This window comes from Oncorhynchus masou, chromosome 33 (assembly GCF_036934945.1).
Source record: "Oncorhynchus masou masou isolate Uvic2021 chromosome 33, UVic_Omas_1.1, whole genome shotgun sequence".
NCBI classification, from domain to species: Eukaryota; Metazoa; Chordata; class Actinopteri; order Salmoniformes; family Salmonidae; genus Oncorhynchus; species Oncorhynchus masou.
This window is the reverse complement of record NC_088244.1, coordinates 14,662,435-14,676,593: the sequence shown is the minus strand read 5'-3', so window position 1 is coordinate 14,676,593 and position 14,159 is coordinate 14,662,435. Positions and strand designations below refer to the sequence as shown.

The following is a 14,159-nucleotide window of genomic DNA, read 5'->3' as shown; positions in this document are numbered from 1 at the left end:
CATGTAATCGTTACTACCAACCCTGGTAATTACCACCTTTCCACTTGTTTATGAATGCAGCATGAGCTCATTTTTCGTTTTGTTTTCAGGGGTGCATTCATTAGACGGATTATGTTGCAAAACGTTTAATCTGTTGCAAAACGTTTTGCATCAGAAATAGTTTACTAAAAACGGTTACCGTTTTGCAAAGGAAACAAGAGTTAATATTGGAGAAATTCGGGTATGTCACTCTCTGTTTGGTTCCATTCGCTATGTTATAAGCTTCCGTTTGGTTTCTAGAGTAAACGGTAAACCAGTCGTCATTAATTAACACTGATACAAAGTCCTAAGCTCCGCCCATTTCTACAATGTATCTTCTTAAAATCAGATTTTAACCCTAACCTTCACCACACTGCTAACCCTAAACTAAAACCTAACTTTCAATTACGACCAAAAAGCGAAATTTTGTTTTCAGGATTTTTTTAACCAATTTTGACTTTGTTTGTGTTATCTATTGGAAACCCGCTTTCATCTGTTGCAAAACGTTTTGCAACAGATCAAATGTTACGCTACGGAATTCGACTAATGAATACACCCAGTTGTATTGAACGCAACAATAGGTCCCCCAAATTGACAGCTGAGAGAGAGAAGAAATGGCGATGCTAGGATCCTTTAGCTCTGCACAGCAGAAGAAAAATGTTTCTGGAGGCGACAGGGACGTGACAGAGTTCCTCTGCCCGGTTTGTCTGGAGATTTTTGATAGCCCTGTCACAACACACTGTGGACATACGTGAGTATCTTTACACAAATATGTATTTTTGTCTATTAACGAAGCTGGCTAGACATCGTCCAAGTTAACGAGCAGTCTAACGTTAGCTATTTGGCAGAACTAGCCAGTCCACCAACAATATCTGTTGTGAGCTGGCTAGCTAAACGATTGAACATGTATGTACACCCATAAGCTAACTACTTCTGACATGAATTAATAATTAGCTAGCCATTAACGGTTTATTTTGGCATTCAATGTTATGTTTGTAAGATATTTGTAAGTTCATAAATCTGCTTTACGTTCAGTTTTGTTTACGTCAAGAAATGGGGTTCAAGAATCGTGGGTTTTGTAGTTGAATAATGTGTGAAATTCATTAATGTATATCTTTTAAAGAACTACAAAACCCAATGTCCTCAAATGACAGGACTATTCCTCGGTGACGGAAGTGCGTTTAGTAATAAAACATTCGCACCGTCATTGAATTTCATAAAGTAAAGTATGAAACTGAAAGAGGTCTAACGTTAATCATCTGCATCATTGTTTATTTGTGATGCCAGACGTATAACATTGTTTTGTTTTCCTTCTGTATTGAACAATTCGTTGGTATTACATTACCTATAAAAAGATGTTTGCTTTCATTTTAGCGGACTAAACTCCATGGTGAAGGAAGTTTCTGATTAACTAAACCAATGTCCAACTCTCACTAAATCGATTTGCTCAAGGTCAATACTTCAAAAACATTTTTATGAAACGCCCAGCTTGTCTGTTGCACCCTTTAGTTGCGTGCCATTCTTTGCCTGCTGAAACCATACTTTTTCAATAAACGTTAATCTAATACTTCCATTGACTGTTTGCTAATTGCTGTTGCTCAAAGACGGCAATTTGGCGCATGTGGCCATTGAATCTCAACAAGGAAACAGTCGGTGGTGGTATTTTGATTAACGTTTTATTTAAATAAAAAGTATGGATTTCAGCAAAGAAAAGCATTCGACAGAGGACAAATATGAAATTATTGTAAGTATTGGCCTTGGCAAATTGGTGTAGCCGGAACTAGATTCCACCAAGCCAGGTCTCAACTCCACGCCATTGAAATTCATCAGAAACTTGCATCACCGTGGAGTTCAGTCCGCTACTTGCATTTTAGCCAATGAATGATTTTCTACACTTCCACTCTCCTTTCCATTCTCTCCCTCCACCCTCCAGGTTTTGTCAAAGTTGTCTGCAGGCGTGCCTGCGGCCTCAAAAGCCAGTGTGTGCCGTGTGCAGGGCAGCACTGGGTCACTGGGCCAAAGCCACTGACCTAGATGCCCTCATACACACCTCTGTGGCGTCCTGCAAGGGCTGTGGCGCACAGGTGTGTCTGTGTGTGTATAGCATGCTGTCGTTTTGTTAAACAATGTGCATATTCAAGGGAATTAGGACGAGGGAGTGAATTTTATATACAATGTATTCAGACCACTTGACTTTTTCCACATTGTTACATTTACAGCCCCTCATCTACACACAATACCCAACAATGACAATTGTTGCAAATGTATTAAAGGAACTGAAATGTCACATTTACATAAGTATTCACTCGTTACTCAGTACTTTGTAGCACCTTTGGCAGCGAATACAGCCTTGAGTCTTCTTGGGTATGACGCTACAAGCTTGGCACACCTGTATTTGGGGAGTTTCTTCCATTCTTCTATGCAGATCTTCTCAAGCTCTGTCAGGTTGGATGGGAAGCGTCGCTGCACAGCTATTTTCAGGTCTCTCCAGAGATGGCTGGGCCGCTCATGGACATTCAGAGATTTGATCCAAAGCCAATCCTGCGTCGTCTTGGTTGTATGCTTAGGGTTGTTGTACTGTTGGAAGGTGAACCTTCACCCCAGTCTGAGGTCCTGAGTGCTCTGGAGTAAGGTTTCATTAAGGATCTCTCTGTATTTAAATCTGTTAATATTTTCCTCAAATCCTGACTAGTCTCCCAGTCCCTGCAGCTGAAAAACATCCCCACAGTATGATGCTGCCACCACCATGCTTCACCGAAGGGATGGTGCTAGGTTTCCTCCAGATGTGACGATTGGCATTCAGGCCCAAAGAGTTCAATCTTGGTTTCATCAGACCAGAGAATTTTGTTTCTCATAGTCAGAGTCCTTCAGATACCTCTTGGCAAACTCCAAGCGGGCTGTCGTGCCTTTTACTGAGGAGTGGCTTCTCTGGGCACTACCATAAAGGCCTGATTGGTGGAGTGCTGCTAAGATGGTTGTCCTTCTGGAAGGTTCTCCCATTTCCACAGAGGAACTGTCAGTGACCATCGGGTTCTTGGTCACCTCCCTGACCAAGGCCCTGCTCCCCCGATTGCTCAGTTTGGCGGGCGGCCAGCTCTAGGAAGTGTTGGTGGTTCCAAACTTCTTCCATTTAAGAATGATGGAGGCCACTGTGTTCTTGGGGACCTTCAATGCTTCAGATTTTTTTTTGTTACCCTTCCTCAGATCTGTGCCTCGACACAATCCTGTCCAGGAGTTCTACGGACAATTCCTTCATCCTCATGACTCGGATTTTGCTCCGACTTGCATGGTCAACTGTGGGACCTTTTATATAGACAGGTGTGTGCCTTTCCAAATCAATTGAATTTAACACCGGTGGACTCTAATCAAGGATGCACCAGAGCTCAATTTCGAGTCTCATAGCAAAGGGTCTGAATACTTATGTAAATTAGGTATTTCTGTTCTCATTTTTAATAAATGTGTGAACATTTCTTAACCTGCTTTTGCTTTGTCATTATGGGGGGGTTCTGTGTGTGTTGATGAGGATTTTTAAAAATGTAATCCATTTTAGGATAAGGCTGTAACGTGACAAAATGGAATGTGTCTGAATAATTTCTGAATGCACTGTATTTGTATATGTGCACAAAAGTCTATGCCTATGTTTCTGAACATACTGTGCTACCATTAGCACTGAGGCCTGGTTCCTCCTTGTCTCTCTCAGGTTGGCCTGTCCCAAATGAGAGGCCACACGGCAGCCTGCTCCAAGTATCAGGAGTACATTGAGGAGGGGGTCAGGACCACTGCCCAGACCCAGCCTAACATTATCGGGTGAGCCGGGGAGGGTGTAGCCTGAGTGGTGGCACAGCAACTTTGAAATGCTGTTCAATCATCCACTAATGAACTTAGTATAATACTAAGTTATTCATATATGTATTGATGATTAACCCATCTTTATAGGTTCTCAACTTTTTATTGGCTCTAAATATCCACTTTTTTTTTTTTTTTTTACTATTGCATAAACACTGAGTTTTATAGTGAAGGGCACAAATCCATAGACGTGCTGGTTGTTTAGCAACAACACAGATGGGGTTGGCTTAGATTGTTTAAATATAGTTTACATGTCTTCAATGTTTATTGAAAACATAAATACATGAGCACTTTTATTCTCTCAAATACATTGTTACAGTTGGTTAGCTAGTGATTTTCTTTGTTTTTTTTGTTGCCATGGTAGCATAGACATATCAGTCACATTTCAAAACAAGACACAGTAAAGAACAAGAGAACTAGCTGAAACGTGCTACCTCTGTTGCAAGCAATCTGGCCGTCCATAATCACAACACACCGCCTTCTGCCCCATTGACGCGTTCGCATTTTTTCCCCCAGATTTGTCAGCTAGCTCGTCTATAGAGACCATGGTCATGTATAATACAAAGGAAGGAAGCACTGCTTTGGCATATCCAACATGTCCTCATTCCCCTTCCCCTCTCTCAAGCTCTGTGCCCAACCCCTTCACCTTCTGCCCCTACTGTAACTGTCCCCCTCTGTCTCCAGCCCTTTGCCGAATCGCTTCACCTTCTCCTGCCCGTACTGTAACTGCCAGAACCTTGACCAGGACGGCCTGGTGGAGCACTGCACTTCCCAGCATGCCCGGGACACGCGCCACGTGGTAAGAGGTCCTCACTGAAATGTGACCCTGCTGATAATTGGCTCCCCTCCAGCATTTTTTTGTTCATTGCGTGAGGACAAATATGGTGTGTTACTGTTAATGCATGCAGTCTGTGACAGCCTGCTTCAGCCACGGGTGTAACATGAGATGTTGCATAGAAAGAATGAGAATGATGGAGGGAGGGAATAAGGGAGAGCTTGACAGAAAGCCAAGAGAGGAAAACAAGATGACAGAAAGATGGTAGGGGGGGGTGTATGGAATAGGGATGGCTTGTAAAACCAGGTGCTTTGGGATGTGTGAGTCTTTTGGAGCCGCTCCACTGTGCTCCTCAATCATTCTGCAGAGCAGGTCCTAAATCATCACACACTGCTATCTGCCAGGAGCCTGTATGACTTACTACCTTACCAGAGTCCCTTCCTAGCCGCTGACGGTCACACACACTTTAGTGTTATAGCGGAGGAAAGGAAATGATACCTGCCAGGTGTATAGTCATAGCTTGGGCCTTTCTAGAAGCAGGGTGTGGTGGAGGATGGGGGGGCATGAGAACGTCTAGGTGTGTCACAGTGTTTACGTTAGCCGGTAATTGACGGCTTTTGGCTGATAAAAACATTTATAGACTTGCAATTGTCTCAACTGGTACCAGGCCACGCCAGTCAGTCCGTGAAAGACTCCGCTGTGTTCACACGGGAGAAGTGTTGAACAAATGCTGTATAGATTTTCCATATCAGTGCCCTTCACCATTTAATTATATTTTGCTAGATTAATCTACCTAAAATATAATTTACAGAAATGTCATACTACTCCACCAACAAGGAGTATTTAGGTGAATGATGCAGCTTACTTCCCATCTGGTATAGTAGCTAAAAAAATAAATAGAAAACAGTGCAAAATGTTGAATACTAAAGTGAGACTGAGATCTTGTTGCTATTTGGGGTGACCCTGTCTGATCGCTGTGACCCTGTCTGATCGCTGTGCTGTTTCATCCATGGCAATGCTGCTCTCCTTTCTTATTTTGCTCAATATTTACAGTACTCGCTGAAGTTCACTCAAATGGTTAATTTAGACCAGACGTTTCTTTGAAACGGGTGTTTATTTGTTGAAATGTGTCGCTGTTTAAAGGGAATAGCGGCTCTTTGAGGCTCCACTCAATAATCATTGCAGTCACTTTCATGTGGTGTAAATCGGCAGTGGGCACTCCAAAAGAAACATTAGCCTACGTGAGACGGCATTCAATTGGGTGTCTATTACATAAGGCCTGTAAAAATCTGGAAGTACATTTGACGGAAAGGCTGGTGTGAGTGTGCATGTCTTGCTGCTTTAACACAATGTGTTTTTAATGTTACTTGTGAGGGTGAGCTAAAGACTCGTGTCCAGATGAGCAATGTTTTATTCTGTTGCAGGTGTGTCCTATCTGTGCCTCTATGCCTTGGGGAGACCCTAACTACAGGAGCGCTGACTTCTTCCAGCACCTCAAGATTAGACACACCTTCTCTTACGACACCTTTGTCGTAAGTGGATCTTAAGACGGTGGCCACAATTCTGTTATTGTACACATGTTTTTATTATTTAATTATTCCCCCTCTCTCCTCCTTTCTCTCCAGGACTACTCCACAGACGAACACACTATGATCCAGGAGGCTCTACAACGCTCCCTCATGGAGAACTGAGGTGGTGTATGTCTGGAGGATGGAGGAAAAGGGGATTTGGGTGGGGTGGGGGGGACTGCACTGCACTGCACCCTCCTTGAGCTGGGCTAGTGGTGTAACCATAGGCAAAATAATATTAAGGGTGGGTGCAACTTCCTGCCTGCATAACAGGAACCTTTGAGCCCTACTGAACAACTCCTCTTATCACTTTAATATTAGACAATTGTCATTCAAACATAAATAAACCAATACAAGTTGAACACAGTTAATGTGCTTTCTGGTGTAGGAGTGGTAGAAGAGTTATGTCCCTGTATCTCTCCAGGGAAGCGTGTGGTAAGATCATTCATAAGCCACCGAGTCATTATGATGTTGATCTGTTCATTGGTGACATTGTCATTTAGGCCTAATGTACCTGACTCCCAAAGTTATGTTCGGTTGCTACTGTTGATTCTGCAATAAGAGGCTTTGACCACTAGGTGGCTACCCTTTGCCAACAAAATGCAATGAGACTCTGTTCTTCAATGTGAGAAAGCATTGTAAGGTGTAAACTGCCAGTAACTCTTATTCCAGGAGGAATGTGTTTATATAATGTGTACTCTAAATACTTTTTCTGATGAGAATAGATGTCTAAGTCTCAAACCTTCTCCCTGTGGTGTATACTTGTTCACACAAGAAACTTAAGTAGTGTTTTTGTCTTTTTACTGTATCGTTTTTGATTTTCTCCCAAGTAGAGACATGGGTCAGTGTGTTGCCTCGGAGCCTAGACTACTGAATATGGGGATAGAGGCTGCATTCTGAGAGTAGGACTTCTATGCATGTGACATAAGAGCCATATTCCTTGAATGTGGCAGTCCTCCGTGTAACCTCTCATGGTTTTCGAGGCGCATGCTAGACCCTCTTGCTGGTAGATGGCTTTCATTTAAGACATCTGTAAGTTATTTAGTATTGATTGGTTAAGATATTAAGTATGAACCTCATACAATCAGGCAGTATCTGTCGTTTATATAGTTTATCATTGGACAATTGGATGTGATGCACTGCTATGGGGAACTACAGCCTACTGGGTGCCCATGTTTGGCCAAAGGAGGGCAGTAGAGCTCCATCACTCTCAATCTAATATTAGAAGCACTGCTCCATTTACAGCATCATCTCTAGACTTGCTATTAGGAGTGCAGGCTTTCGTTCCGGTCCAGCACTAGCCTACACACACACACCTGTTTCGAATAATCAACTACTCATAGTCTTCAATATGAACCACGATAAGATGGATCAAGTACTGGGCTGCATCAAAAGCCTGCTTACTTTGACTCCTGGGTGACACCCTTGCTCTGCCATAGCTGGGTGACTTTCAATAGCAGCGAAATAAGAAAACATATATTTAGGGTACGAACTTATTCAATAAGAACATATTTTTTCTATTTCAAAACATGTTCTGCTATCCGTTCCTCCTGAACATGGCCCTAATGTTGATGGTGAACATTTGGCTGAGAAATTCAGATGCATCAGTAAAGAATGTGTTTTTATTTGTGAAAGCGTATCCTATTTAAGAAATGATTGTTCTGGCTTTGTAGAGCTACTGTATCTTTCTCTTTTACAGAGCTTTCACATTATGCCAGAGTTACTCCCACAAGTTCATAAAACGTACATCGACTTTCAGTTTTAATACATTGATCAGTTGTGTGGTCAAGGAAATGATGGAACTTTAAAGGGTGAGGCCTGGAATGTGTATGAGGGGAGAAAATAACATTGAAATTGAATGATTTACATTTTTCACTGATTTTCATAAGTGGTGGTTGAAAATAATAATAAAATGCATAATTTTCCTTAGGATCGATCAATCAATCAGTAGCTAGGTTAATGAAGGCTTTTGTTTATAATTTGAGAAATGTTTGTGTAATTTTTCTTAAGCAAGCCGTGCGTTTAAAATCTACGAACTTGCGGTAACTATAGGATAAGTCACGCTCAGCTGAAGTAGCACTGGTTCGGAGGCTGAATCTGGTTTTGCATAATTGTACCTTTTTTTTTAAATGTTTTTTTTTCTCCAATAAAAATCTGTGTGATAAATGTGTTCATGTCTTGTTTTTTTCTCTCTCAATACTCTATTTAAGAATCTCTTCTATATCCCTCTACCCCTTTTCATTTTATTTTTTTTAAATTTCTCTCTTGTCTGAAGGTGCTAAATCCTGATAAATTAAAGCTCTTTAATTATTTAAACATTGAACCTTGAAATCAGCTTATGTGATTTATACCTGAGTGAGCTATGTGGGGGCAAAAACAACACTCCGTGCTCTGATGGATGACCAAATGTGTGTGAGCGAGAGAAAGAAGAGTTGGTAATGTGTAAGGCACATCAATCTTAAGCCAACCATGATTATGCCTGACTGTCTACTTGGGGGCAAGGTAGGAGAAGAGACTAGAAGTAAAATGTTAACTTATAACTCATCTACTAAGGGAATAGGGATGATGATCACATCTGGATGGTATAAGAGAAAAGCTAGGATTGCTTAGAATCTAGGCTGATATATGTGAAGATGAACACTGAATAGATTGTTGTATCATGTACACTTATGGATTCATGTCCTCCAAATGTATAAATATATGATGAAAATAGGTTCTTTAAGAGCCACAACGTTCCATTGTGGGTCCAAATAAAAACAGTCAGAATGATGAAAGAGCCTTGTAGCACAGTGTGTATTGACTATGTCCATAGGGAGAGAATAACCCTCTGCTATCTGCTCTTTCCTTTGTGTTGTTCTCTGCATCTTATTTCTCATTAGTTAAGTGATATCAACCATCTCCCACTTAGCTCTGTGGAATACCTCAGCAGCCAAACTTCATCTCTGCCCCCCTTTCTCCTCCTCTTCTTTTATTTCCTTTCTCTCGTTTTATCCCTTTTTCTCTCCGATCAGGTTTTTAGCTCCTGGCAGAGCGGAGAGGAGAAGTTGACTGTGTGAGAACTAACGAGATTCACCAGCAGTGCTTCTGGGCAGGAAGGAAGTAAAGCTGAAAACATGGTAGGGAGACTCTTTCTTGTCTGTTTGGTGGCGGCGGTGGAAAGGGAGAGGAGGGCCAAGGTGGGGAATAGGAAGAAAGAGGGAAAAGGGAAGAGAAGTGAACATATTGAATAAAAATTTCATAAAGTTGAGCTCGTGATTTCTTTGATGCGAGCATTAGATAGTGTTTGGCAGACTCGGGGCTGTGTAGAGGCAGCAATTAACGCTACACGGCCCTGCGGGCACACTGCGAGAGGGGAAGAGAGAGAGGGGAGGAGAAAGAGAGGGCGTCGATTCAGATGTGTGTCACAGCATCGGCATGTGATTCTACCCCAGACACACTTCCACCCGCTTTTCTTTTGTTTTACCTCTTTCTCTCTTTTGTTCTCTCGTTCTCTTGTTCTCTCAAATGATCTCAACCTCTGAACGGAGACTTGAGCAGCACAGTGTTCACCCGAGGTGTCTCATCTCTGTCTGTGGCACTACTGTGTAGTGTGTAGGCCGCATCAAGAGGGTGGTTTGGCAAGCAGGACCCGTGTCAAAGATGGTTTCATCGTGCTCAGGTTCACTGGACCTTTATGTCATCAAATAGGTTGACCTGTGTGTTTATAGAGCTAGGCTGAAGGAGTAGCAGCATCACCACCCTGGACTCATCTTTATGTCATCAAATGGGTTGACCTGTGTGTTTATAGAGCTAGGCTGAAGGAGTAGCAGCATCACCACCCTGGACTCATCTTTATGTCATCAAATGGGTTGACCTGTGTGTTTATAGAGCTAGGCTGAAGGAGTAGCAGCATCACCACCCTGGACTCATCTTTATGTCATCAAATGGGTTGACCTGTGTGTTTATAGAGCTAGGCTGAAGGAGTAGCAGCATCACCACCCTGGACTCATCTTTATGTCATCAAATGGGTTGACCTGTGTGTTTATAGAGCTAGGCTGAAGGAGTAGCAGCATCACCACCCTGGACTCATCTTTATGTCATCAAATGGGTTGACCTGTGTGTTTATAGAGCTAGGCTGAAGGAGTAGCAGCATCACCACCCTGGACTCATCTTTATGTCATCAAATGGGTTGACCTGTGTGTTTATAGAGCTAGGCTGAAGGAGTAGCAGCATCACCACCCTGGACTCATCTTTATGTCATCAAATGGGTTGACCTGTGTGTTTATAGAGCTAGGCTGAAGGAGTAGCAGCATCACCACCCTGGACTCATCTTTATGTCATCAAATGGGTTGACCTGTGTGTTTATAGAGCTAGGCTGAAGGAGTAGCAGCATCACCACCCTGGACTCATCTTTATGTCATCAAATGGGTTGGCCTGTGTGTTTATAGAGCTAGGCTGAAGGAGTAGCAGCATCACCACCCTGGACTCATCTTTATGTCATCAAATGGGTTGACCTGTGTGTTTATAGAGCTAGGCTGAAGGAGTAGCAGCATCACCACCCTGGACTCATCTTTATGTCATCAAATGGGTTGACCTGTGTGTTTATAGAGCTAGGCTGAAGGAGTAGCAGCATCACCACCCTGGACTCATCTTTATGTCCAGTACTTTGTGTGTACTTGTGAAGCCTTTATGTACATGAGCATACAACGGCTTCTGTCAAGTGGCCTGGATCTTTATGGCAAAGGTGGAAGTGCACTTGCACTTTAATCCCATGGCCATTGGGTCAAGTTTGTATATGTAGAAATGTTCAAAAATAATTTTAAAATGCATGCAAATTTAATTTATCCCCACTTTTAATGCGACCTCCAGACTTTGAGATGTGTGAAGTGTCAAAGAGTCATAGAGAAAAAGCACTCTCTTTCTCTACCAGTCTGGAAAGATTTCTCAAGATCTGTGTGGTACCAACGAACTCAAGGTGACTTCAAGGTTTCTCTTTCTGTACCTCTGTGCCTGGAAAGTTATCTCTCTGTCTCTCTCTCCATCTCTCTCCATCTCACTCTCTCTTTTTTAGTTTTGCTGAGCCAGGTATATGTGGCGGGGTGTGTGAGTGGAGCTTTGGGAGTTTGTTCACTGTAAAAATTCCTCAAAGTCAGGAGAAACAGGAAGCGCGGGAATCCTGCCGCCCAGGCACCACCTCCTCATTTTCGGCTTGGCAGGTTAGTCCTCTCAAATGTTTGAACAGAAAACGCTTGTGGGCTTCCCCAACATCAAGACTAGTTCTACACCGATTCCTCTTCCGCTCTTAAACTCCCAACTACCGACCCCCTACCCCAACCACACACACATTCACATGCAAACACACACACACTACGGTATGTGTACCGACACAGACACTGCAATATGCAATGTACCTACACAGACACTGCAACACTGCATACACACTCAGGAGCACACACACACCGGCTCCTGTTATAAGGCTGAAAGCAATAGTGTCTTAACTTTGATTTAATAATGCCTGGAACCAACTCTGAATCTGCTTCAATGTACTGTGTGTTTCCAGGGCTACTTCCTTAGCAGGTAGGGTCAGGTTTTCAGAGTAACAATGTGTATGTGGCCAGTAGTTTGTAAACAAAGAGCTTTAACATTTTTTTGTGGTTAGTAACCAGTGGCCCAGTGAAAAATGGTGTCTAGCTAATATCATGTCCCTTTCAGAGGCTGGATCACATCCGGCCGTGATTGGGTGTCCCATAAGGTGGTGCACATAGGGCGGTGCACATAGGGGCGGCCCAGCGTCATCTGGGTTTGGGCGGGGTAGGCCATCATTGTAAATAAGAATTTGTTCTTAACTGACTTGCCGAGTTAAATAAAAATAAAAAATTCAGAGATATCACTCTTTCTCAGAGCTTTTCCTATGAATCACACTTCACACATTCTATAAAAGTCTGGGGGTGGCGTTAAAAGCTTGGAAAGTGCACAGAATCACTGTAGCAGCAGAAATATTCTCCTGGAAGTGAAAATGAATATAAAACGCATTGATAGGACTGTCAGGGGAATTGCTAATCATTGCTCCATTTATTTATTTATTTGAAATCCGCACAGCCCCTTTACCAATATTTGAGAGTTAAGCCCTCTGTGGTGTAAGTGTAGGGGGGTATGATCCCAGGAGTGTGTGTGTCTCTGTGTGTGTGTTTGTGTGTGTGTGTGTGTGTCACTGTGGAATACCAGGCCAAGTGGGCAGAATGGAGCAAAATGTTGTTCCCCCCTCCCTTGCCTCAGTAGACGAAGTAAGACGCCAGCCTAGGGAAGAGAGCTAGGCCCTGGGCTATTATTCTCCCATTAATTTTTCCATTTGAAATCAAATCTCCATGGGCATGCAAGGGGGAACCAGGGGGTGGGTGAGCTGGGATTGGGGGGACCCAAATGGGGGCTGCAACTGCTTTAATGTCCAACAGGGGAGGCAATTTCACTTTCATAAGAGTTGCTCATTATGCGTCGGAATGTCTTTCATTTCTTTCTCCCTCTCTTTTCCCTTCTATTGCTCTTTACTGTAAAACTACAGCCCAAGGGAGAGCTCTACCGCCATTAACGCTCTGTTTGATTGTGACACACACACAAACTCAAACACACACTCATACATGTGAAAGCAAGCAAGCACGCACACACAAACACACATGTGCATGCACACACACACACACACACACACACACACACACACACACACACACACACACACACACACACACACACACACACACACACACACACACACACACATACACACACGCTCACAAAATATTTGCACTTCAATTGTATTGTTTGTCTGTTGTCTGTTTTTGTTTTCTCCACAGACACATACACATACAACAGCAAAGATGAGTGTACTCTCACGTTAATTGTGGCCTGGTCTGTTGTGGCTTGGTACGGTTTGGTCTGGCCTGGCTTTGATCAGTTTCAGCAGCCGCAGTGATGAATATCCATGTCTTCAGAGAATAATGGGGGAAAAGTGTTCAGTGTAAAAGAAGATGCTCCACTCTTACAAAACAAGGTGCTATCTAGAACAACAAAGGTTATTTGGCTGTCCCCATGGAAGAACCTTTGAAGGTCCCCTTTTGTTTCCAAGTTGAACTCTTTTGGGTTCCATGTAGAACCCTTTCCACAGAGGTCAGCCTAGTAGTTAAGAGTGTTGGGTCAGTATACAAAAGGTTGCTGGTTCGAATCCCGAGCAGACTAGGTGATACATCTGTCGATGTGCCCTTGAGCAAGGCACTTAGTCCTAATTACTGTAAGTTGCTCTGGATAAGAAGGTCTGCTGGAATCAACAACAGTTATCCTATGGTGACAGCTGCAAAACCCTATTTTCTAACATGCTGACCAGACCGTTTGTGTGTGCGCCATCGTGTGCATGTTGATTTTGTCCACCCACAGCAGACGTGATCAGGACACGTGGGTTGAAATACCAAAACAAACTCTGAACCAACTATATTCATTTGGGGGCAGGTCGAAAAGCATTAAACATTTATGGCAATTCAGCTAGCTAGCTTGCTGTTGCTAGCTAATTTGTCCTGGGTTATTTTACTTGAAGTGCACAAGGTCCTCTACTCAGACAATTAATCCACAGATAAAAGGTGGTAACAGTAATCTCTCCTACTTCAGGCTTCTTTTTCTTCTTTGGACTTCATATGGCGGTTGGCAACCAACTTTAAGGTGCATTACCACCATCAACTGGACTGGAGTGTGAACTTCAGTTCCTCTTTCAATCACCCATGTGGGTATATGCTCCTAAAAACCAATGAGGAGATGGCATGTGGGTATATGTACCTAAAAACCAATGAGATGGGAGAGGCGGGACTTGCAGCGAGTCAAGCGTCACAAATATAACCAATTTCTATTTTAGTGCCTCTGGCTACGCAGAAGTCGTTGACGCATGCGAGCAGTGTGGATGCATTGATTGAATAACATACATGTGTAAATGT

General features: G+C 42.9%; 1 protein-coding gene across 1 annotated transcript; it reads left to right on the top strand.

The window, feature by feature from the left end:
* Positions 1–581: 581 nt before the first annotated feature.
* On the top strand, positions 582–8,377 carry rnf114 (ring finger protein 114). Its single transcript, XM_064956506.1, has 6 exons — positions 582–769; positions 1,952–2,102; positions 3,719–3,825; positions 4,549–4,663; positions 6,064–6,171; positions 6,265–8,377. Exons 1-6 carry the CDS (start codon positions 633–635, stop codon positions 6,328–6,330), a joined length of 684 nt encoding a protein of 227 aa, XP_064812578.1. The 5' UTR covers positions 582–632; the 3' UTR covers positions 6,331–8,377.
* Positions 8,378–14,159: the final 5,782 nt, after the last annotated feature.

What these genes read in the sequence shown, in the direction of transcription:
- rnf114 (XM_064956506.1), top strand. Translation starts at nt 633, where the DNA reads ATGGCGATGCTAGGATCCTTTAGCTCTGCACAGCAGAAGAAAAATGTT. An exon ending in ACCCAGCCTAACATTATCGG is followed by an intron (nt 3,826 to 4,548) that starts GTGAGCCGGGGA and finishes CTCTGTCTCCAG; the next exon opens with CCCTTTGCCGAATCGCTTCA. An exon ending in TCTCTTACGACACCTTTGTC is followed by an intron (nt 6,172 to 6,264) that starts GTAAGTGGATCT and finishes CTTTCTCTCCAG; the next exon opens with GACTACTCCACAGACGAACA.